At 39.0% G+C, this 25,435-nt stretch overlaps 1 protein-coding gene across 3 annotated transcripts in view; it reads right to left on the reverse strand.

Annotated features, from left to right (window-relative positions):
* Positions 1–1,694: 1,694 nt before the first annotated feature.
* Positions 1,695–25,435, reverse strand: part of TFDP1 (transcription factor Dp-1) — a 58,222-nt gene continuing 34,481 nt past the window's right edge. For 2 of the 3 annotated variants that reach the window (XM_075739417.1, XM_075739407.1), the window contains exons 4-12: positions 24,295–24,401; positions 18,808–18,929; positions 17,454–17,619; positions 17,112–17,258; positions 11,255–11,323; positions 9,219–9,370; positions 8,274–8,440; positions 7,601–7,682; positions 1,695–3,031 (exon numbers count right to left, since the gene is read on the reverse strand). In XM_075739417.1, coding sequence (XP_075595532.1) covers positions 2,884–3,031; positions 7,601–7,682; positions 8,274–8,440; positions 9,219–9,370; positions 11,255–11,323; positions 17,112–17,258; positions 17,454–17,619; positions 18,808–18,929; positions 24,295–24,401 — 1,160 coding nt within the window. In that variant the 3' untranslated portion in view covers positions 1,695–2,883. The remainder of the gene's footprint in view (positions 3,032–7,600; positions 7,683–8,273; positions 8,441–9,218; positions 9,371–11,254; positions 11,324–17,111; positions 17,259–17,453; positions 17,620–18,807; positions 18,930–24,294; positions 24,402–25,435) is intronic. The other variant, XM_075739427.1, reaches the window with a different exon arrangement.

Here is a 25,435-nt window from a genome sequence, read left to right on the forward strand (position 1 = left end):
TATTTCCACAGATTTACTCAACAATTTCCTGTCCATGATTTCCTCTTCCATTCTGTTTCTGCTTTTGATCTTTCTTTCCAACCATACATGTGGTACCACCCTTTTCAGACATCAGAACCATATAGTTTTAAGTTATCTCCCACCTTCCAGTTCCTTTCATGCCAGGCTTGACATTATCATATCTGTTCTACATCTTTTTCTGCCTTTTTAAAAATAAATTTCCTACTAATAGTCCTCTTGTCTTCTCATCACCTTCTTCACAACTTAGACCTTCTCTTTTTATGCCCCTCTGTCAAGAACCTAACTGTCAATCTGTTCCTTCTCTTCTTTCTTTCTTCCCCTCCTCCTTCTCCTAAAGACTACGGCTAGGTAACTGCCTGAAATCCAGCAAGTAATTAACAAATCAATAGACTTTCTCTTGTTATTGATTGTTGCCTTTACTAGAAAGCTCTCTGGAAACAAAGGTAATATAGATTCATTCCCCCAAAGCACTCCAATGCTGCTTGTTTTAAACTCTCAAATTCCATTTCAGAGATTCATCAGCAATCAAAAGCAAAGTACCATCTTTTGAAATGTACGTTTTGCCACACTTTCATTCACACCTTGACCTTGTCCCATCTCAGGTCTATTCCACTGTTAAGAACCAGAAGGAAACTGTCAGATGCTTTCAGCCTTCCTTACCCAACATCCCTGTACTCACTCTTTGCAGCTAAATCTTGGATCACACACTGGAGATTCAGAACATACGGGAAAACTGGAATAACCTCCATGGACTGTCAAAAGGCCCTTGATACTGTTGGGCTCTGCAGGTAACACTGCTGCTCAACAGCAAAGATAATTTGAATCAGCTGACTCAAATGCGACATTAGCATGGCAAAGAATGACATCTTCAGTGAGAAGTGTTCAATTAGCCCGCCCAAAATGGTTTTCCCAGCCCATAAAATTAAGTAATTTGCTTGGTTCACTCGTATTACAAGGTTTGATACAATTCAAAAACATTCAGCGAGTATCAACTGCTCTGTAGTAAGCACCCACATCCCCTTACCACAGAAGATTTGTCAAGACATAATCTCTCAGAGAAAAAAACCAAACATGTAACACACTTCATATTTACCACAGGGTTTAAGTGCCTGCAGGAGCCCTTACCACAGACAGAACAGTTACTAGACTGTACGTTGTCTTTGCAACGACTCCCTGGAGTTTGTGGAAGCAACAAATCCTGACTCTGCAGCCTGCAGAGCGACTGAGCCAGTTCAGTAACCTGCGCTTTCAGGGGAGAGCAGAGGATGTCATCTAACAAAAGGTTTAAGGTGGAAATAGATGAAGACCTGTTTTGAGGACATGGCAATGTATGACGGAAAGCCAGGATTGAGGAATATGGGATGAAAAGTTAGGACAGTAAGCGTGGGATTTTTAACAGAGAAGCTTGATTGAAGTACTAAGATTGGCCTGACATGCTGAGGACCAATGTGACTGAAATAAGACGACGTGAAAGAAGAGAGTACAAAGGGTATGATAGTGGTTTTTGCATCGTAAGTTACTGAGAGCTATAAGGACAAATTACTAAATCAAAGCAAAAAATCTGGGCCCTCTATAGTGTAGATGCAGTATCCTGAGACAGTTAATTCCAGGTCTTGTGATGAGAGGAAGTGAAATGTTCTAAAATAAGCCTAAAATTAGAAAAACCACAGAGCTTGTTAAAAATGCCCATGCGCGTTTTATTAATAAAAACTAACAGTGCCAAGGTTAAACAAGTCAAACAATTATAGTCTCTTTATATTCCATAAAATATTACAGAAAAGTTTATTTGTGTTTCAATAAAAAGACTACTGTCTTAGAATAGGCAGCTGACAGTATTTGTGCAGTTAATTGTTTGTGAATAAATTTAAAAAGACTACCACCTGCCCTGAAATTCCTTTTATAAAAATGAACTATTAAAAATGATTGACAAATTTTGAGTTAAAAAACTTAAAACATTCTCTATATTTAATTTCAACTTTATAATAGATTACAGGAAGATGCTTATGAAACAAATACAAACATTTGTTTCAGTACATGTCTTTATATGATAGACTTATAAGTATGTAAACAACTATATAATAAAAAGTTTCCAAAGTCTGCCTGTAAGAAATCAGGCAAATTTTACCATAAGCAATAAATCATTCCAAACCTTCAAGACATTTTATATAGCTGCACCAACTGGCAGTAAACATTTGCCAAAAACTTTGTAATTCATATGTCCCAACATACAGTGAAAAGTATATAAACTTGATGGAATCATAATGTTAGATATAATTTAAGGGAAAATAAGTTCACAACAACATTTCTGGAATTTAACATGTAAAAAAGTAGGACGTATCTTTCTTGTTTGGTTCTTTGGACACTGCGTGATTAACAAAAAACACTACTACATTAGCTCACTATCCCTCAAAAAGTGGCATAATCAAAATACACTCCAAATAAATTGCCATTCAGTGTATTAATTTTCCACAGAAGGACAGCATTTTATTTCTCAATGATGTGTCTACATTTTCTTTAGCAAACTTTGCAAGAACATTTGGGGCAAAATCCATTTTCCTTCAAGTAAAAAAAAAACCCAAACAAAAAACAACCAACAAACCAAAAACCCCTAAAACAAGAGTAAATAAAGGCTCTGCATTAACACACTGGTATCAAAAACACACATCCACACCACATTTAAAAATATCCTACATAAAACAATCCTTGTTTGCTTATCAGAGGTGCAATTTCTAAACTCAGAACTGCTTACCAATATTCTCCTTGAGGGATGGGGCAAAGTAATTTGAGACACTTCTCCCTAGAACAATTTATTCCTGAAGCTTGCTGAATTTTAACAAAAAAAAAGTCTACAAGCAAAGGGCATCAGTCGTCATCATCATTTTCATTAAAATCGTCATCGTCGTCATCGTCATCCCCAACATAAGAGACTGGTGTTTCAACTCTGGAGCCACTGTACTGAGATCCATTGGAACTTGTAGCCAACATCCCATCTCCACCATTGGAAAAGTCACTGGGAGAAAAAAAAAGAGGCCAGTTGGCATTGCTTAATGATTTTTCCCAGTTTACTGTGCTCTTAAATATAATCATATATCTATTCCATTCCTTTAACAAATCTGCCACTGCTACTTTATAAACTGTCTTTAACACACACCTAAGTTGTTTCTCAAAAGCAGAAACAGTTGAAGCAATTTTGAAATGATTCTTAGTATGTTTCTTCCTTTAGGTTTAATATAAAGATTAAATCCTTTCACAGGCACCTTGAACTATGCTTTCCAGGTTTCTTCTAAAGTACCTTTAGTGTTAAGGCTACATAGCTATCTAAGCCCTTTAATATTTTTATGTAGCACTGGACACTTGCATCGCAAGTGAATCATGTCTTTCCAAAGCACTAATCTTGATTCAAAGACGTGAAAAATTAAGGAATTAATAGCTTCTCCTTAATTCTCTGTTATTACATGGTAAACTATCACTGCTACATGTGCTGTATTTTAAACTTGAAATTGTTTTCTTCTATGATGCTTTTCTTTTCTAATTAAAAAAACAAAAGAAAAAAAACCCCCGAACAAACAAAAATCAAACAACCTCTTCGGCATCTCATATTTTTCCCTCTGTGAGAGTATCCTATCCCTGGATCAGCAGGTAGATTTAGAGAGTATCCACTTTCTTGAACGTGTTCTTTTTCCACCAAAATATTCACGCCCATTGTAGATATGGTCTGAAATGTCTTGTTCCTATCCAGAAGTATTTTCTTTTAATAAAGCCAGAACATTCCTGCTTCCATTATTACTTGCTATTTTGCCAACTCTTTTATTGTTCAGTTTCTCAATAGTTTGATAAACTATTAAACTTGGTCACAAATTCTTGACAAAATTTTTTTCTAAAAATGACAGAAATCGTATCTCCAACTTGAAAGACGTTCATCATTAAAAAATTGCTTTCAAAAATGTGTTTGCTAGTCATTTTTTAATCCAGCTAATGCACATCATCAATCATGCACACTGTTGTTGTATGGAACAAATTCAACAGTCTATCATCACACAGAATGAAATTACAGGGGCATACTCTAGAAGCTCACAAGGACAACATATCCAGTAAGATTCTTTCAAGAGCGTCTGCTGTTCTGCACACTTATTCAAAAGGAAGATACTAAGATATCTGTCTAGCTGTAGTCAGATGACTTCTAACAGGTTCTCCATAATTATCTGCAGAAGCAGTTTCAAAAACAAAGAAAAAAAAATATTATTGTGTTCCTGTGAACTTTGAAAGTACAAACTCAAAAACCTGTCTCCCCTCTTTTTGATAAAAATAGAACTGGATTTCATAACCTGAGTATCCTAGTAAGACAAAGAAACTGGGATGAAGGCACTGGTAGCAGCATCTTCAGTCTTCTGCAGACTTTCTTTAGAGGAGCTTGCTAAATAAATTTACAGCTTTTATTTGTCTTGGCAGAAATTTTCAGTACCAGAAAAGCTACACATCTTGTAGTTGCCTATTGCCATGAATATTTATATATGTACTATAATTAAACATACTTTGTCAGTCCCCTTTTCCAACTTCCTAAGAAACACAAGTGGTAGTAGTTCTTGTGCTTCTCACCAAGATAATGAACCACAGTCACCTCTGGTCTTCCATTGGCCTCTGGCTAGTAGCGACCTATTCAAATGTCAAAGTCTTAAAAATACATGGGCTCTTTTTCACTAACACCACGCTCATCATCACAGAAGGAACCTTAGTGAAAACAGGAGATTTTATGTACCGTCTAAGTTCTGCTTCTCTAAAGATATTTTGGCAGTATTCTCACCCAAGCTTCAGTTCCCTAGTGCAAAACAGGCAGAATTCCCCACAGTCTTTTGGGTAGCGGGAATGGGCTGGAGCATAAACCATGCTCCTCACCATTGACAGTCCCACACATTCCTGAGCTTAACTTTTTCCCTTGCCAGTTAGAATCATAGAATCATAGAACCATAGAATGGTTTGGGTTGGAAGGGACCTTAAAGATCATCTAGTTCCAACCCCCCCTTGCTGCGGGCAGGGACACTCTCCACTAGACCACGTTGCCCAAAGCCTCATCAAGTTATTTCCTTACTCTCTTTGCTTTGCATTCAAGTAAGCCTATCATCTACAAAAAGAGTGGGTTTTTTTAAAAAATAAATGCTTTAAAAATGTAATTATATTAGCCTTTTAAAGTAAGCTAGATACCATATCTTTAGAAGGAGCTCCTTCCAACTCTGACAGAAGGCAGATGGGTGAGAAAAAGCTCCCAGAAGACTGTCTTCAGAGAACAAGAATAAAGCTGTATTTCCTTGTCTAAAGAAATCACATCGATACACGATTTTTGCCTTTAAACACAAATGGCTTAAAGATCCTAAAAATCAGGACTTAAGAATTTCAATGGTATAGCAATTTCACAAATAATTTGCAAGGCAGAGCCTGCCAGTGATTCAGACATAGAACAGTCACTGTTGTGAAAGAGCCAAAGTAATCTAGAACTTGCCCTCTCCTCTCCAGCCTCAGCTTAGCACCTGCTAAAATCATGAACAGATCCTCCTGGAAGTTACGTTGAAGCACATGGAAGACAGGGAGGTGATTAGAGACAGTCAACATGGCTTCACCAAGGGCAAATTGTGCCTGACTAATCGAGTGGCCTTCTAAGATGGAGTGAATGCATCAATGAACAAGGAAAGACTTACAGATGTGATCTATCTGGGCTTCTAGAAGGCCTTTGATACAGTCCCTCACAACATTCTTACCTCTAAATTGGACAGATATGGGTTTGACGGATGCACTACTTGATGAGTAAGAAATTGGCTGGATGGCCATGACCAAAGAGTTACAGTCAACAGTTCAATGTCCAAATGGAAACCGATAACGAGTGGTGTCCCTCGAGGGTCCATACTGGGACTAGTACTACTTAATATCTTTATTAATGACAACCAGTGGGATTGAGTGCACCCTCAGTAAGTTTGTGGATGACACCAAGCTGAGTGCCGCAGCTGATACGCTTGAGGGAAGGGATGCCATCCAGAGGGACCTTGACAGGCTTGAGGAGTGGGCCCATGCAAACCTCACGAAGTTCAACAAGGTCAAGTGCAAGGTCGGGGCAATCTCCAGTATCAGTACAGACTGAGGGATGAATGGATTGAGAGCAGCCCTGTGGAGGACTTGGGGTTACTGGTGGACGAAACACTGGACATGAGCTAACAATGTGTGCTTGCAACCCAGAAAGCAAATCATATCCTCGGCTGCATCAAAAGGCCAGCAGGTTGAGTGAGGTGATTCTCCCCCTCTACTCCACTCTCGTGAGAACCCACCCAGTGTACTGTGTCCAACTCTGGGGTCCCCAGTACAAGAAAGACATGGAGCTGTTAGAGCAGGTCCAGAGGAGGGCCATGAAAACGGTCAGAGGGCTGGAGCACCTCTCCTATGATGACAGGCTGAGAGAGTTGGGCTTGTTCAGCCTGGAGAAGAGAAGGCTCTGGGGAGACCTTATTGTGGCCTTCCGGTATGTAAAGGAAGCTTATAAGAAATACGGAGAAAGATGTTTTACCAGGGCTTGCAGTGACAGGACAAGGGGCAACAGTTTTGAACAGAAAAACAGTAGGTTTAGGCTGGATATAAGGAAGAAATTGTTTACGATGAGGGCGGTGAGACACTGGAACAGGGTGCCCAGAGACGCTGTGGATGCCACCTCCCTGGAAGTGTCCAAGGCCAGGCTGGATGGGGCTTTGGGCAACCTGATGTAGTGGAAGATGTCCCTGCCCACGGCAGGGGTGTGGACTAGATGATCTCTGAAGATCCATTCCAACCCAAACCATTCTGTGATTCTAAAATTGCCCGGATTGGATTAGTTGCGTGACACGTACAACAGAAATTTAACTGACTTTTCAGATAAGGCTAAGTTTCTGGACACAACAGAAACAACTGGTAGAAAATGAACACTTTGCACATAATTTGTTCAGCTAATCAGCTTGCTCCATTCAAACATATGTTAACCATGTTAAACATTTCAATGATATTTGACAGATTTTACAACTTAGTAGAGCTCACCAAAGCACATCTCTCTGATTAATGCAACAGCAAAAACCTAGTGAGTAGTGACTACATAAGGAAAAGTGTCTTATATAGCAAGACAAAAATAATAGTTCAGAAATGACATATGTCCCTACAAAGTTAAAGAAACGTTATGGTTTATCACTCTACCAGCTTCTGATGCTGTTTAAAACCCAAAGACCAAAATAATTTTTAAAGTTAGACACTTAGGACCAAGGGAGAATCTTGCCCAAATCTTATCTTTTGGGAAGTATCTGTTTTCTTGTCACAAACTCTGAACTAAACAAAAATAATACACTCAAGATTAACACCAGTCTAATCAATTTCTTTTCCACTATATAGGAAAAGATTTCTTTAATGACACTGGTAAGAACCACCACTACTCAAGTAAAACCAATGTCTGAAAATAACTTAAACACATATCCATACCACATTTAATCAGAACAGATCATGTTTCATGAAGTATTTAATATCTGATTAAGTTTCATTGATCACAGATTTTAAAAACTAATTGATAATTTCATCTCACCTGGCTGAAAATCTTGTGCCATTTGATGCAGAACCTGATGAAGATGTGACATATACACTGCTGATTGATCCCTGAGCCATTTCTGTAAAATGAACAACATGTATTTCAAGAATACTTCAAAACACACTCACATCTAGTTCAGTGCTTAATGCTAATGCTTAATCCTTTTAAAGTCCAGAAAAAGAGTCTTGAAACCAAAACAACCATACTGATGTACTATATCCAAACCAGCACAATTAAAAACCAAGAAGCTAGTGCAACAGCAAAATTTCAAAATACTTTGAAGTAAGCAAGTCAGATGTCTTCAGTATTCTTATATAATGAAAATGATAAACCAATATAAAATGAAGGCATGACCATGTTTGCACTTAATACCTTTTGCCTTTGCAGGTAAATCAACTATAAATACTGTCCTCTTAAAAAATTACACACTGCAACAATCTACTTATGTGGTATAACGTAAAATGTGGTTCTAGGAAGAGCAACAGCCCATTCTCTATGAATCTCTACGTTATTTGTTCCCTAAGTTACACTAAAAAGTATATATATTTGAGAACTTGTCAGAAATCTTCACCACAAACCAGTGGAAATTAACTGATCTTAGATATTTTCATGTTTTTTTCCTTGATTCTTGTATTAAGGAGGAAAACAAACTCTTACTGGAGTAACTAACCTGTCACATACGGTTCCAGAGCTTTAGGAACCAAACTCCTTGCAATTTTTAGGTCCTCTGCTGAACAGCTTCCAGATTCTAGCCCGCAAGCCATTCCCATTCGTTTTAGTACTTCTATATCATCATGAATTTCAAAAGTATTGTCAAAATTAAATAGATATTCAAACCTGGAGAGGAAAAATGTCTCAATTAGCTTCAATTACTTTAACTACCTTTCCAGTTTCAGGAATTGCAGCATTTTAAAAACTTAACACATAATGTTAGTGACACATTACATTAAGCAATCAAATTTTTCAAAATTTATGTACTTGATAGCAAGCAACCAAACCTGCAACTATACATACTATTCAAATCATTAACAGGTTTAACAGATACAGTTTTAATTAAACATTTTGCATGTTTGATATTTGTTTCTTTAATCCCATTCCTCCATGGCTACTGTGCAATTTTTTAAATGTTTTTAAGCTTTTCTAGTAAGTTAATAGTGCAAACAGAAACTACTGCTACATTCAGGTTTTGTTTAGCAGATGAAAACCCTAGCTTTTTGAGCAAAAAGTAGAGAACAGCAGTTCTGAAAGCAAAATCCATTTTTAGTTCTGCAGGCTACAATTCATCATGTTAAAGCCAAAGAAAAACACTACTTGGTAAAGTACGGTATCAAACTTCAGCAGAGCTGCATTACTTTGCTTCTAACATCTCTAGACAGTAAGTCTTAAAGATGTTATTAAATGTGAACACAATTACTCTATTAGAAAACTCTATAAAACTCTGTTTCTATTCAACATGAGTAAATTTTACCTGTCCGAAGTGCATGTTCTCAATCTACAGAAGGCACAAGTAAATTTATTTGTATTTCATTTTTAACAAATCCAGACGAACACTTTAGGATGGACGTAAAAACGCCTATTTGTACCAAAAGCCAGATAGAAAACTTTGTTAACTCACTTGTCATTTGAAATACTGCAGTCAATCACTGTCTTTTTGCTGGTGTTCACAATGATAAATGGCAAATGGATGACAGAATTGGAAGGTGGTGGTCGATTTGCCTGTTGTTCCGCTTGACGATTTCGCTGAACGAGGTTCTTGAAGGCAATTTGCTAGAAAAAGCAATAGTGATATGAAAGTATGAATTAAACCTTCAAGATACTGTTAATGAAAAAATCCCTCAGATAAAGAATTCCAGCAATGGCTGCAGCAAGTAAATGCAGAAAAGGACAGAGAGTGTTCACCATATTCCTGCATATTAAGACGCAAGAGGAGATACAAATGGTAGTATGGAAAATACAACACAGTAAAACTTCACTGAGGAAGAAAAATGCACGTTCTAATAAGTACATCAGGACAGATCCTTGACAGAATGAAGAGTTAGCAATGACTGGAAAAATGAATTTTCATATAGCATTCTACTTCCACTCTGTTTACTATTCCCTGCTAGCTACTACACTCAACAAGAACAGCTGAATGACTAATACTGTATTTTTGCTGAAATTATATGCTAAAAACCAGTGAACATTTGGGATTTGAATGTCTGACATTAAGTTTCAGAATTCCTCAACTAAGATTAGTGACGTTACTCTCACATCTTACCTAAAAACTGCTTTTCAGAATGGAATGTTCGTATTTTAAAGATTACCAATTTTAAGAACTAAAAACTCAAGTTGACTATTAAAACTCAAGTTATAAATCTTACAGTAGGGCAACAAACTAAGAAGAAGTATTTTTCTGGTCATGGAATCAAATTAAATAAGCAGGAATTAAAAAAAAAAAATCCAAAGCCAACAGAGAGGCTGATAAAAATCAGACAGCTGTTGAGATTGCTGTCCCACAGCTGTCTGTACTTTCTTTCTGCGTGCTCTCCCTGAGGTTCTCATTCCCACTGCGTAGGTAATGCAACTACTAAGGGATACATTCTGGTGAACCAGCAGCCCAGTGACTTAAGGGACAGACTACTGCTTCCCCCAGTATAGTACGGGAAATCTGGGAAGGAGTTCAGCAACTGTTTCACAGCAGTTAAGCCACTTACATAGCAGGGGCAGCAACGTCCAAGCAAGACGAGACACAGAGCATTATGAGAGATGACCTCTATAGTCACATAATTATCTATGGACTCTAACACAGGAAAACATTCTAGATACAAGAACTTAATTGGAAAATTCAGAGGGTACAGTATGAATTACAGTTTCTGTCAACATAAATCCTATTTAAACATATTTGAAACTGCAAAAGAATTGATCATAACTCATGGAAAGTTGCTGGCTTCCCCAATAGCAATGGTCCCAGCTAAACTACAGTGCTAAATTAAAACTATACACCTTATCCTGAAATTCACCTCTAGTCTTCTGTCCTGGTTTCAGCAGGAATAGAGTTAACTCTTTTCCTAGCAGCTGGTATAGTGCTGTGTTTTGGATTTAGGATGAGAATAATGTTGATAACATACTGATGTTTTTAGTTGTTGCCAAGCAGTCAAGGACTTTTCAGCTTATCATACTGCCCTGCCAAGGAGAAGGTGGGCGGTGCCCGAGAAACTGGGAGGTGACCCAGCCAGGACAGCTGACCCAAACTGGCCAAAGGGATATTCCATACCATGTGGCATCACGCTCCGTATATAACTGGGGATGACCAGGAGGCAGGGCAGTGTGGGAACTAGCTGAGCATCAACTTCAGATAGTGAGCAACTGTACTGTGCATCACTTGTTTTGTATATTCCTTTATCATCATTATTATTATCATCATCTTCCCCTTCTGTCCTATAAACTGCCTTTATCTCAACCCATGAGTCCTACTTTATTTTTTCTTTCTGATTCTCTCCTCAATCCCACTGCGATGGGAGGAGCGAGCAAATGGCTACGTGATTGTTCTAGCTGCTGTCCAGGTTAAACCACAACATCTTCGTATAAGTTTCCCATCCCTCACTGGGATAAAACAACAGGAATATAGATATAAGTTACCTTGCCCTATAGACAAGAGTACCTTGACTGTACCTGTAGAATGAGTTCTTGTAGTTGAGACTGTTTTTGCTTTATTCTTTCAAGTCTTCTCTGTTTCTCCACCTTAAGACAGAAAAAGGATTAGTTAGTTTGTTGTTTATATCAACATTTTCTCCCCTTAAAATCATTTCAATACCAGAAAACTGGAGCTAGGATGTATCATGTCAATCATTAAGGTTCTGCAGATAATTTAGAGATCTAACTATCAAGACTCACATCAGTAGTACTGACGGAAACTGTAACAAAGAGCAGAATTAGAACACTGGGGAATAAAGTACAATGTATCAGAGAGAGGGTGAAAACATCTTTGCAAACAGAAGTTATGCCTCAAAGAATTATCCAAATTCTCTCAAGGAGGCAAACAACATGTAGACCAGAAGGATCCACTTGATGTCATCTACTGATATTGGAGGTATAGGAGAAGATCCATCAAAGATGCATAAAGAAATGAAGCTCCTATGGAACCAAAGGTTAAGTCTCTACAGTATTAAATACACACTAAATAATAAAAGAAAGGAGACACAATGGTAAGAAATAAACTGCTTTCCCAGTGGAGGAAGCTCACCAGCAGATTACCACAAGGACTAAATTTACAGACTGTTATTCAAATTACAGAGGCTCAGAATAAGGGGATGAACAGCAAGGTGACAGAATCTGCTGACAACACCAGGCTACCTGGCGCAGTAAAAAAAGAACTTGTCACAAAGCACACTCCAAGTGTCTTGTAGCATGAGTGATTACATCATCAAAATTAATTTTGATTTGAAATAAAATGACATTCAGTAGAGATCATAAATTACAGTATCTACAAAAACATCAGCTCAGTACACCACAGCAGCCAAAAATTTGAATTATCAGGAAAGGAACAGAAAACAAAACAGAAATTATTACTACATCAGTGTATGAACCCAGAATCTTTAAATGTTGAATTCCTTAGGTCTAGTGTTAATATTTCAAACAGACCATACAAAAGAGCAATCAGGATAAGCAATGGTACAGAACAGATTCCATACAAGGGAACAGTAAATAAAATAGGGCTCTACAGAAACAACAATGAAATAATGAGGGAGAACATGGGAGATATTTATAAAACCATGAATAAGATTGAGAAAGTGATAAGGAATGACTGGGTCACCATCGCTTCCAATGGAAAAAAAATAAAAATCAGAGGATATCAACTAAATATATATAGTACGTTCAAAAATAAACAAAAGGTATTTCATAAGCAGCTCCTAATGCACCTGAACCTCACTGCCACAAAAGACTCAATGCTAAAAGCAAACTTTATACGAAGTCAAAATTTGTGGAAGAAAAATTAATTGAGGGCTATCAAATAGAAGGATACTCTATCTGCCTCAGGTTATGCCTGAACCACATGTTACAGGAGGAAACACCACTAAATACTTTCTCTAATCTTATACTTCTTCCAAGGTAACTGCTACTGTTAGGCAAGATACTGGATAGACAGACCACTGGCCCAAACATCCACTTAGGTCCTTAAAACATACAACTAACAAGAAAATGACTGGGGATAAAAATTCACATGAATGCAGTTTTCTGTTCAGTTTTGGTGGAAAAAACCCAGATGTGTACACAGTTGAAAAATCTGCAAAAAGGCATGGTATTATATTAAAAAAAAAAAAGTAGAACCAGGTCTTATAATTTACCATTAGAAAATAAGACAAATAACCCCCTCCCCCCAAAAAACTTACCACAGCTCACTGTGGGGTGATAAATATTTAAATCAAACTCAGACTGACTAGATACCCTAGACTTTCTTCATCTAAATAGCAATTACAGTACTAACTGAAAAATCAATTATCAGTATCAAAAATCTCCAAGTCCACCACTAAACCGTGTCTGTAAGCACCACATCTACGCGTCTTTTAAATACCTCCGGGGATGGTGACTCAGTCACTTCCCTGGGCAGCCTGTTCCAGTGCTTGACAACCCTTGTCAGTGAAGCCATTTCTCCAAATATCCAAGCTAAACCTCCCCTGGCACACCTTGAGGCCATTTCCTCTTGTCCTAGCACTTGTTACGTGGGAGAAGAGACCAACCCCCACGTGGCTACAGCCTCCTTTCAGGCAGTTGTAGAGAGCGAGAAGGTCTCCCCTCACCCTCCTTTTCCCCAGGCTAAACAACCCCAGTTCCCTCAGCTACTCCTCATAAGACTCGTGCTCTAGACCCTTCTCCACCTTTGTTGCCCTTCTCTGGACACGCTCCAGCCCCTCAATGTCCTTCTTGTAGTGAGGGGCCCAAAACTGAACACAGCACTCCAAGTGTGGCCTCGCTAGTGCTGAGTACAGGGGGACAACCACTTCCCTACTCCTGCTGGCCACACTGTTTCTGATACAAGCCAGGATGCTCTTGGCCACCTGGGCACACTGCTGGCTCGTATGCAGCTGGCTGTTGACCAACATCCCCAGGTCCTTTTCTGCCAGGCAGCTTTCCAGCCACTCTTCCCCAAGCCTCTAGTGTTGCATGGGGTTGTTGTGACCCAAGCACAGGACCCAGCACTGAGCCTTGTTGAACCTCATAAAACTGGCTTCGACCCATTGATCCAGCCTGTCCAGATCCCTCTGTAGAGCCTTCCTGCCCTAAACCAGATCAACACTCCTGCATAATTTGGTGTTGTCTGCGAACTTACTGGGGGCACACTCGATCCCCTCATCCAGACCATCAATAAAGATATTAAAGAGAACTGCCCCAGTACTGAGCCCTGGGGAACACCACTTGTGACCAACTGGATTTAACTCCATTCACCACACTCTCTGGGCCCAGTCATCCAGCCAGTTTTTCTCCCAGCGAAGCATAAACCCATCCAAGCCATGAGCAGCCAGCCTCTCCAGGAGAATGCTGTGGGAAGTTGTGTCAAAGACTTTACTGAAGTCTAGGCAGACAACATCCACAGCCTTTCCCTCACCCACTAATCAGGTCACCTTGTCATAGAAGTTCAGGTTAGTCAAGCAGGACCTACCTGTCATGAACCCATGATGACTGGGCCTGATCACCTGGTTGTCCTGTACATGCCACATGATGGCACTCAATATGATCTGTTCCATGACCTTCCCCGGCACCGAGGTCAGACTGACAGGCCTGTTGTTCCCTGGATCCTCCTTCCACCCCTTCTTGTAGGTGGGTGTCACATTTGCTAAACTCCAGTCAACTGGGACCTCCCCAGTTAGCCAGGACTGGTGATAAATGATGGAAAGTGGCTTGGTAAACACTTCCGCCAGCTCCCCAGCACCCCTGGGTGGATACCATCCGGCCCCATAGACTTGTGTGTGTCTAAAGTGGTGTAACAGGTTGCTAATCATTTCCCCTTGGATTATGGGGGCTTCATTCTGCTCCCTGTCCCTGTCTTCCAGTGCAGGGGGCTGGGTATGTTGCTGGGTAAATAACTGGTCTTACTGCTAAAGACTGAGGCAAAGAAGGCATTAAGTACCTCAGTCTTTTCCTCATCCTTTGTCACTATGTTTTCCCCTGCGTCCAATAAAGGATGGAGAATCTCCTTAGCCCTCCTTTTGTTTTTAATGTATTTATAGAAACATTTTTTATTGTCTTTAACAGCAGTAGCCAGATTAAGTCCTAGCTGGGCTTTGGCCCTTCTAATTTTCTCCCTGCATAGCCTAATGACATCTTTGTAGTCCCCCTGAGTTGCCTGCCTCTTCTTCCCAAGGCCATAAACGCTCCTTTTTTTCCTGAGTTCCAGCCAAAACTCTCTGTTCAGCCAGGCCAGTCTTCTTCCTCGCCAGCTTGTCTTCAGGCAAATGCTCCTGCACCTTTAAGATTTCCTTCTTGAAGAGTGTCTAGCCTTCCTGGACTCCTTTGCCCTTCAGGACTGCCTCCCAAGGGACTCTGTACACCAGTCTCCTAAACAGGCCAAAGTGTGCCCTCTGGAAGTCCAAGGTAGCAGTTCTGCTGATCCCCCTCCTTACTTCTCCAAGAATCAAAAACTCTCATTCCATGATCACTATGCCCAAGATGGCCTCACACTGTAACATCACCCACAAGCCCTTCTCTGCTCTCAAGCAACAGGTCCAGCGGTCGCCTTCCCTAGTTGGCTCACTCACCAGCTGTGTCAGGAAGTTATCTTCCACGCACTCCAGGAACCTCCTAGACTGCTTCCTCCCTGCTGTACTGTATTTCCAGTAGACATCTTTTAAGTTGAAATCCCACACAAGAACAAAGGCTAGCAATCAGGAGACTTCTCCCAGCTGCTTATAGAATAATTTTTCTGCCTCTTCATCCTAGTTGGATGGTCTATAATAGATTCCCACCATGGTATCTGCCTTGTTGGCCTTCCCCTGATTCTTACCCATAAACACTCAACCCTATTGTCATCATCAAGCTCTAAACAATCAAAACATTTCCTAACATACAGGGCTACCCCACCACCTCTCCTTCCTTGCCTATCTCTTCTGAAGAGTTTGTAGCCATCCAATGCAGCACTCCAGCTGTGCGAGTCATCCCATCATGTTTCCATGATGGCAACTATATCATAGTTTTCCTGCTGCACAATGGCTTCCAGCTCCTCCTGTTTGTTGCCTGTGCTGCATGCGTGGGTGTAGATGCACTTGAGTCGGGCTACTGATCCCATCATCTTTTTGAGGGGAGAAGCCCTAATTCCTACCTGACCTTCCATGGTTTCTAACCCATCAACAACCTTTGTGTCTTTGTTGTTGTGTGTCTCCATCTCCTACCTTCACTGAGATGAAGACTGAAGGACTTCACTAGCACACATTGGCATGCTGCCCCCAGGCTCATCTTTGGCAAGCCTGCTTTTATCCCCTTCCCCCTTCGAAACTAGTTTAAAGCTTTTGATGAGCCCTGCTAATTCCTGTGCAAAAATCCTTTTCCCCCTTTGAAACGGGTATACCCCATCTGTTGCCAGAAGGCCTGGTATCATGTAGACCAACCCATGATCAAAAAACCCAAAATCCTGCCAGTGACACCAGGCTCGGAGCCAAGTGTTGATATGCTGGCTCTTCCCATTTCTCCCGTCACAATTCCCTGCAACTAGAGGGATAGAGGAGAACACTACTGGTGCTCCTCTTCCCTTAACCAGTTGTCCTAAGGCCCTAAAGTCTCTCTTGATCGGCCTTGAACTTCTTGCTGCAACTGTATCGCTGCCTACCTGAAAAATCAACACTGGATAATAATCGCATAATAAGATAAATAATCTTATTTATAAAGAATAAATACAAAGTCTCATTCTATTCTGATAAAGTGAATTGACTTCAGCAAACCTCAGTAACTTCATTATCCTGTAAATCTCAGTACACTCAACAAAAAATCCTGCCAGAACGCATGAATACCTTTCAGTATAAAACATTTTACTTCTTACCCAAGATATGCAGTAAAAAAGTCCAACATGTTCATGTAAGACAAATGTCAGAATTACATATGACCTGCAGCAACAAAGAAGGAGCAATGCTTATATATACTTGTCTACATGCAACATCTATCATCGCAGATGTACTATTTGGAGAACATCTGGAGAAAACAATCTTCTTGACTCTTAAGCACCACTACTGCAATGTTGGAAATACTCATTAATCTTTCAGTTTTATTAACTTCCACTCAGAATCATTTCACGTATACTGTAAAAGCTGTGACAGAGCTGTATTTTTGACATAGAATTAGAAAAAAATATATTTAAGCAATCTGGAAGTTTAAATGCGTGTTCTGTAAATACAAATAAAATTTTTAAAGAAAGAGTCAAAAGGGACCATACTATTCCACTTTGCTATCTCAGAAATCACATGCACATGTTGGATCAGAACATACTAAAGCTGTAAACATTTACTCAAACACAAATCCATTGTGAATTTCCTAAAACATATACCTCTAAATTCTGACATTCCTGAGCCGAGTTAGTAGGTAGACCAATCCATTTGATTTCTTTCTTCTCTTTAGAGATAATGTTCATGGCCATAAGGACATTTAAGGCATCATAGACACGTCGTCTAATATTCTTCTGGTCATAAGCCTGCTGTAGACATAGTGCATTAATCAAAAACATACCTGTGACAAAAATATTTTAAAATAAGTATATTACAGTAAATGGATAAAGTGGTGTAATGTCTGAACTGTTTCATTTAGCAGTAGGAAAAGAAATACAAAAGTCTCAAAAGAAATTTCTCTTCCCCCATTCAGTTCACATGTAATTGACCTCCCATATACTTACTGATTCATTTGGTGAAATGTGATTATCAGTGGTACTGAATTCTGCAACCAACTCGTCTGCCACCTCATTGTATGAGGTGGTTCCTTTTCTTTGTACCTTCTCACAAACCTTCATAGAGAAATGACGTAAACCCTTGCCATTCTTCTCTCCTTTTTTGTTCCGCTTCCTAAATATACGTATAATATATATTTTAAGAAGATTTGAACTTTGGAATATTTAATGTCTCTTTTTCAAATACAGGCACACTGCTGCAAAAACCAAGCCTTCCCTTTTGTTCTGTGTCTTACCCCTTCCCAATATTTTTTCTGTAATTTTTCCACTACAATTTACAATAATTAACAATTCTGACGTCTTGATGCTGAAACACAGTACAAATTCATCCTTTTGACAACTCTGCTAGCTCTAGTAGCAGCTAATAAGTTAACAATAGGGATATTCCTTGAAGAAGTCAGTAAATAAAACCTTCTAATCTTCAAGACAAGAAAGGGTAGGGGAATAAATGCTAAACTATGAAAAGCAAATTACAGCAGATAACGTTTGGGGGGTGTGGGGTGGGTGTTGTTGGTATTTTTTTTTCTTTTTTTAATTTAAATAGCTCCTGTAGTTTGACCACAAACAATTAGATTAATTGAATATTGTTCTGCATAAATCAAATAATCACTGAACAGAAAAATTCTCACTAAACATTACACTATTACTAAAACACAGATTTGAAGTTATACAGTAGGTGAAGTTGTTACAAAAGCTTCAAAGTTACAACAGATGCAAGAAGTATAGCAAAATTTTCCACGTGTCTTTTGAATAGAAAGTTTTGTGTAACTTGAGGAAAAATATAAGTACCAACAAAATTACTATCAGCAATGGAACCTCTCAATTCTCTACATCTCATTTCACTGTATAATTCCAAAGTAGAAATCTATTTATGTGCAAAAACACACTGATGATTAATTTAGTTTTAAATCAACCACATTTAACAAGAGACCCTTAAAAACAAGCTTGTATGAGAAAAGATACCAAAAGAATGCAGAAAAATAGAAATGCCAAATTAAAAACTGAACCAAGTCAGCTGAATTCCTGTGTGTCCTTTTAGGAGCTAAATTCTCCGAAGGCAGGTAACGTGAAAATAACCATCAGTGTTTACAGAAAATATTCTAGTTGATTTTATGACAAATGAGGGCGCATTCATTCTTGTGTGACTGTTCCTGGTTTTAGTACAGTATACTTTAATGTTGAAGTGTTCTTGATGGAAAGGTAAATAGACTGTCTCTCTTACACTGCTAGCCTGAAGAGTACATACACTATCACAGCGAACACTTAGAACAATTAATCCTTTGTAACTTTTTGTTTTGCTCACCCAGCAGACCATGGCGAAGAATCTGCAGTCTGGTTCTGTGATACAAAATGTGTGTTAGGTGTATGTGGACTTCCTACCAGGATAGTATTTGGCGCTGAAGGTCTCTGAGGTGTACCAATAACCTACAATAAAGATAAATTATTTGGAAAATGATCATAAATATTCAAAGATATTCAAATGCTGTGTTATTCAAATTATGCATTATCCAAACATGAATAATGCTTTTCTACCTACTTTCTAAGATGCATTAAATTTATACACGCTAGCAAAAAAACCTTCAGACTACATATTATATAGTTAGAGCACTCCCTAAGTAATGAGCATTTACGTTTTAGCCTTCTTAAATGAGCTTTTTGTGCTTGCTGGATTTCTTAATACTGTTCTACACTAACAAGCCCAAAGTGCACACACATGCTCTAAAACAGAAAAAAAAAAAGAAAAGAAAAAGGGAAAGAAAGGGAAAAAAGGGAAAGAAAGCCCTACCAGACTATGTATAAAGATGTTGCAGTAAATTACAGTTAAAATACGAACATATAAAACAAGTAGATCTGAAAATCAGTACAAACAGACAGAAAATGCACAGCTGTTGCAAGAAAGGCCAAATTCTCTCCTGCGGTCAGTCTCTATCGCTACAGAGTCAAAACCAAATACAAATATGTTAGAGGTGAGGAAGAGTAAGGGCCAAGTTTCTTCATCACTGCAGTGAGTGAGACCAATTTAGGCAAAACCATTCCATTCCAAACATGTTAGGAGCACACACTCAGCTGATCACAGTGTTCCAGCTTACAGGTAAGTAGCCCTGAAGATGTGCTAATTTGATCATGAGTAATACATACATCCATTCATTCATACACAGAGCCATGCTCTCCTTATCTGTGAAACTAGCTGAAGCAGAACTCCCACTTTTGCAGATGATGTTTTTTTATCTCTGAAATGTTATAAATGTAATTTCTAGAGAATATGTATTTAGGAAAACAAAATGATACTGTACAGATTTCTGTTCTGTAGAAAGATATGCCCACTTTTGGGGGGTACATTTATTTCCCAGTGGAAACAGCAGGTTGTATCCCTGACATCAGGTAAGTGAAACAAACATAGAATCACAGAACCATAGAATGGTTTGGGTTGGAAAGGACCTCAAAGATCATCTAGTTCCAACCCCCTGCTGCGGGCAGGGACACCCTCCACTAAACCACATTGCCCAAAGCCTCATCCAGCCTGGCCTTGAACACTGCCAGGGAGGGGGCATCCACAACCTCTTTGGGCAACCTGTTCCAGTACCTCACCACTCTAACAGTAAAGAATTTCTTTCTAACATCTAATCTAAATCAACCCTCCTTCAGCTTAAACCCATCAAATGAACCTAAACTCATTCTCACCCACAAGCTTGCTGTATTTTCCTGCAGCCACATTCTGCCTCACCAACAAAATGTTAAGTTTCTTCCTCAGGCTAGTTTCAATAATTTTGTCTCAATATGAATAAAATAGGAAAACTGAAGACCCAAAATGAAACATTTTATGTGTAAAAATTAAAATGAACCAAAATTTGAATAACCTTTAAATGTAGAATGCAAGAGGCAGTCTAGTGACTATCAGATGTCCATGATTTCAGCTGCCTGGAAGGACAAACAGTTGAGTTTCTTCCCCAATACTGTCTCCTAGTATTATGCCACCTGAGTAGTTAACATACAAGTTTGTTACATCCACTTCCAACAGCTGGAAAATCTTAGGTCCTTCTCCCCTTTCCAGTAGCTTGCTTCTGTACTTAAAATGTTTCTAATTCTTTTGGAAAAGTCAGCTAATCTCCCTTACTAATTTTCATAACCAAAAATTCTGATTGTGGGAAAACAGAATGAGGGTGAGGATGCTGAACAGGCACAAGACATATGTGAACCAGCTCACTTTCTCCCCATGAAAAAGATACTGGTGTTGACTGGTCTGGTTCACCAAATGTCTCAAAAGACTGTGAAAACCACCCGTGTGCTATTCAAGTAATGTAGACAATACAGAGAACAGAAGAAAGCTGTTAGCCAGTTTTTATTCCCTAGGATGCAGTTACAGAGGACTGGAAGAGATGATTCAACATCTTGCTTGCAGAGACTAAAATCAGAGGGTCCCACTCTATCCCCTAGCTTCCTAACTCCACAAATAGCCCGACCATCACCCTGGTGCCACATCTAGAATTTGTATGACTGTGCAGTAAGATGAGAGCCAAGCCAGTACAGGAGAGGGGGCGGATTTACAGCTGGAGAAAAACATTTGGCAGCAGCAAGCCCTGGACATCTACTGTGCTAGGCTGTGTTTTGAAATACTCAACAGTACAAAGGAATAAATGGAAGGGTGTACAAATTCACAGGCTCATTTCTAGAGTGGAAAAGTGAAGTCTGTTTAGTACATTCAAAACCTGCTCTGCATTCCCATTCTAACTCACAAAAGTCTGCGAACTAGCCAGAATTAGATGCTTTACTGCATCACTATTCAGGAAGACTCTACAGCCTAGGGTTTCCGAATCTTCTAAGGAATTACAGGCTCCTTAATAGAAATGTTAATGCCCCTAACTTTTACTCACAAGTTCATAAACAACCATGACTTTCAATGAAAAGAGTACGAATGAAGAGTTAAGCAGTATCGAGTCACTAGAAACATCCTAAAATGAAAGCTTAAAGACAGAATTAGAGTGGATGATTTTAGAGAAAAGAGAGGGGATGGTGGAGGGAGGGGAAGCAAAAGTAGAAAAAGAAGTGTCTGCTGTTTCTCTGAAGTTTCCTCATTTTAAAAGAGAACAAGATTTCAGTTCAGCTCCTTAAGAATGAGTAAGATCAGGACAACAGAGAAAAACAGCAAAACAGCCCAGAGTCCACTTCACTGTACTCAACAGGAAAACTTATACGTGGACTGTATTAAAAAAAGAAATCAGGCTACCCAAACAAAGAACAGCAGCTCAGAAAATTAAGTACTTACGTATTAAAAAACTGCTTTTACCACTCAAAAGGCTAGAAAGTTGAGCAGGATCACAAGCCAACTCCTCAACTCTGCTCCCAAAGAACATTTTGCTCACTGGCAGAAAATTTATCTCCTTTTAATTTTCAGGGTATTTTTTTTATAGTTCTTGCTATCCTTCAGAATTGTAAAGTCAACAGAAATTTATCCAAAATTTCTCTATCTATATATATACACAAAATAAAAACTCCATCCCTTCTTTAGTGACATACAACTAAGCATCTAATTTTGTACTGGTAACAGCCAATACAAATATGCTGATATGGGCCCTTTAATTCACAAAAAAAACATTGGTAGAATGTTCAGAATAAGACTTGAAGTGCTGAAAAAATTATGATTACAAACTTGAATTTCCCACAGTAATCATACTAACAAAACCACAATTAAGAGTAGCTTATTTCAGAAACATATTTAGAATCATAGAATCATTTAGGTTGGAAAACACCCTTAAGATCAAGTCCAACTGTTAACCTAGCACTGCCAAGTCCACCACTGAACCATGTCCCTAAGCACCACATCTACGCGTCTTTTAAATACCTCCGGGGATGGTGACTCAGTCACTTCCCTGGGCAGCCTGTTCCAGTGCTTGACAACCCTTGTCAGTGAAGCCATTTCTCCAAATATCCAAGCTAAACCTCCCCTGGCACACCTTGAGGCCATTTCCTCTTGTCCTAGCACTTGTTACGTGGGAGAAGAGACCAACCCCCACGTGGCTACAGCCTCCTTTCAGGCAGTTGTAGAGAGCGAGAAGGTCTCCCCTCACCCTCCTTTTCCCCAGGCTAAACAACCCCAGTTCCCTCAGCTGCTCCTCATAAGACTCGTGCTCTAGACCCTTCTCCACCTTTGTTGCCCTTCTCTGGACACGCTCCAGCCCCTCAATGTCCTTCTTGTAGTGAGGGGCCCAAAACTGAACACAGCACTCAAGGTGCGGCCTCACTAGTGCTGAGTACAGGGGGACAACCACTTCCCTACTCCTGCTGGCCACAAGCCAGGATGCTGTTGGCCTTCTTGGCCACCTGGGCACACTGCCAGCTCATATTCAAATAACATTACCACATAAAATTAATCACAGATAATATAGATGAGGATTTGTCAATTTAAACTTGTGATGGAAGACACAATAATGTATTTTGTATGTATGTTCAAAGTTTAAAAAAGCATCAGATAATTTGTAATTTCATTATTATCCCCTAATTTTGGTATTGCGATAAAAGATTTTGTAGGTTACCTAAAATAACATTTCATTTTCAATGTTAAACTCAAGTATGTACACAGTCTCACAATAATGCCCAGAAGCGACCACCTCTGTCCCATTATGGCCCATGATCTGTAAAATGTTCTCCTCCTACTGCTGGTTACTGATTTTAGATTAAAAGAATGCCAAACTTGTCTGAATTTCCTTATTTGGAAATTTATTGATAAAACACTTCCTTCTGAAGGAGTAACTTCATTCAGTTAAATTCATTTTGTTACACTAACTTCCAAGTGGCTGCTGGAAGTAGTTAATTCACCACCACTGTTGGAAATACAGTACAGTGAATGATCTGCAATTAGACATTTCATTCCTCGATGATCTTCAGTCTGTCTCAGTCTCCTTAAACGATGTGCAGACTTAAACATAGTGATACTGGATCTGCAGTTCAATTTTGAACATGGGAGGATGTAGGAGTTTGAGGATTTTCGTTTTGTTTCCGTCTTCAAACTGACAGTTACAGCAGAGCAGCTATCTGAGCATGGTAACAGCTGCAAAGTGTAGTTAATATTGCAGAGAGACTAGACTGTTGCAAGATCTATACAGCTAAAGTAGAACAGTTTATAGATTCAGGTAGCCTCATTCCATAGAGCCAAGAGTTGGGAAAGGCAGATGGGAAGAAACCCAAATAGAAGACACATGCCATTTCAGATGTTTACGTGTTACAGTTGCTTTCCAGAAGATGAATTGCGACCAACTCTTTTCAGATCACCAAATTTTAATTTTGATCACTATTAAAGTGACTTCTTATAACCTATGTATTATCTATTGCATTATTAGACTCTTTGAAACCTCTGATTTCATGTACCTCACACAAAGCTCACAGTAAGTGTTTAAGCAAAAGGATATCTAAATTAAGCACTAAGAAAAGTAGCTCTGTTTTCAGTTTTGTTCCACCTAACTTCAATCTCAATAAAAATGTGCTAATGGACTTAATTTACATTTCCCTATGCCTGATTTCAAAGCATAATGTGAAAGAGCCATTGTTTTTAAGTGGCAAGATTAGCAAAAGATAAAGCCACCTGAATATTCAGGTATCTGCACATTGATTTGACAGTCATCTTTACATTTCTTTAAGCAAAAGAACATTTATTTTAACATAAGTCTATTAAAATTAGAAATAAGCTTAGACTATCTGCCCGTGATAAGTAATACCAACCATCAAGCTACAAGTCAGATTTATAGTATGTGTAAGCAATAGTATAAGCAATAAAAAAACCACAAAGTCTCCTTACCACTTGTTGTGCAATGTTGACATTAGACTGTCCGAATGTTTTTGGCAGGAGCTGTTTTCCAAGCGTATTTACTGTAGAAGGATGAACAGCCAATAGAGAAACAACCCCTAAAACAAATACAAGCTTCAGGTCAGCCACATTGTATTATTTTAGCAATTCCAGTTTCATCTATACTACCAATACTTATTAATAGAAACTAGCTTTGAACTGCATAGAGTCAATATAAGTGTAGCATTTACACATTTGAAGCTCAAAAAGAAATTAAGATTAATGATTATGTTCTCTCAAACTTTCTTCTATGTAACCTTACAGGTCAATGATCTAGTATGAACAGGTTTTAATTCCTTGTATTCCAATTCTTCTTTCAAAACAGAGTAATAGAGGTAATGGGCATCTGACAGAAAGCATAATCCCCTCCTCTTCTACCCCTATCCTTTGCAGCTTTTGAAATCTTGTCCCACACCACCTGAAAAACACACCCAACGCCCCAGCATATGACACATCCTTCTAAGGCATGCTGTCTACCATATAAAATTTGGTTATCACAGGCCTTTCCAAGAGAACACTTCCAACTTTCCTCTAAGTGTCCCCTCTGAGCTGAAGGCAGGGAATTAAAGAACAAAAGTCTTCAAGAATCCAATATTTGAGCAAAATACATGCAACACAGTAGACCAGCCTTGCAGGGAAAGCTGCCCTCCTCCAGTTCATAAGCCATCCACAATCAACATTGATAGGTAAGCAAGTCTTACGCCATGTAAAACAAAAAATTCAGCTACAAAAATACCAAGCCAGGTATCCTCTAGCAATTTGATGCTCCATGCCATACTTTAAAAAAAAAAACAAACAAACCCACGAAACTAAACAAACAAAGGCAACAAATACTGACTACAGAAAAACAATAATGGGACAAACAAGTCTTAAAATACCAGATACATTTATTTTACTGAAACATCTGTCATTTGGTTGTCAGGTAAGACGTTAAGCAGTTCTTTCCCTCAGATCACTTTTAAATGGGCCAGTGGGGGCAGAAGGACTGAGCACAACTCCCATTTCTCTTCCTTCTTCCCATTAGCCAATACAGAAGCAATAAGTAAGCATTTTTACAATGGTTAAATGGTTAGGAAGGGCCCTAACGAGTCCT

This window comes from Balearica regulorum, chromosome 1, assembly GCF_011004875.1.
Source record: "Balearica regulorum gibbericeps isolate bBalReg1 chromosome 1, bBalReg1.pri, whole genome shotgun sequence".
NCBI lineage: Eukaryota > Metazoa > Chordata > Aves > Gruiformes > Gruidae > Balearica > Balearica regulorum.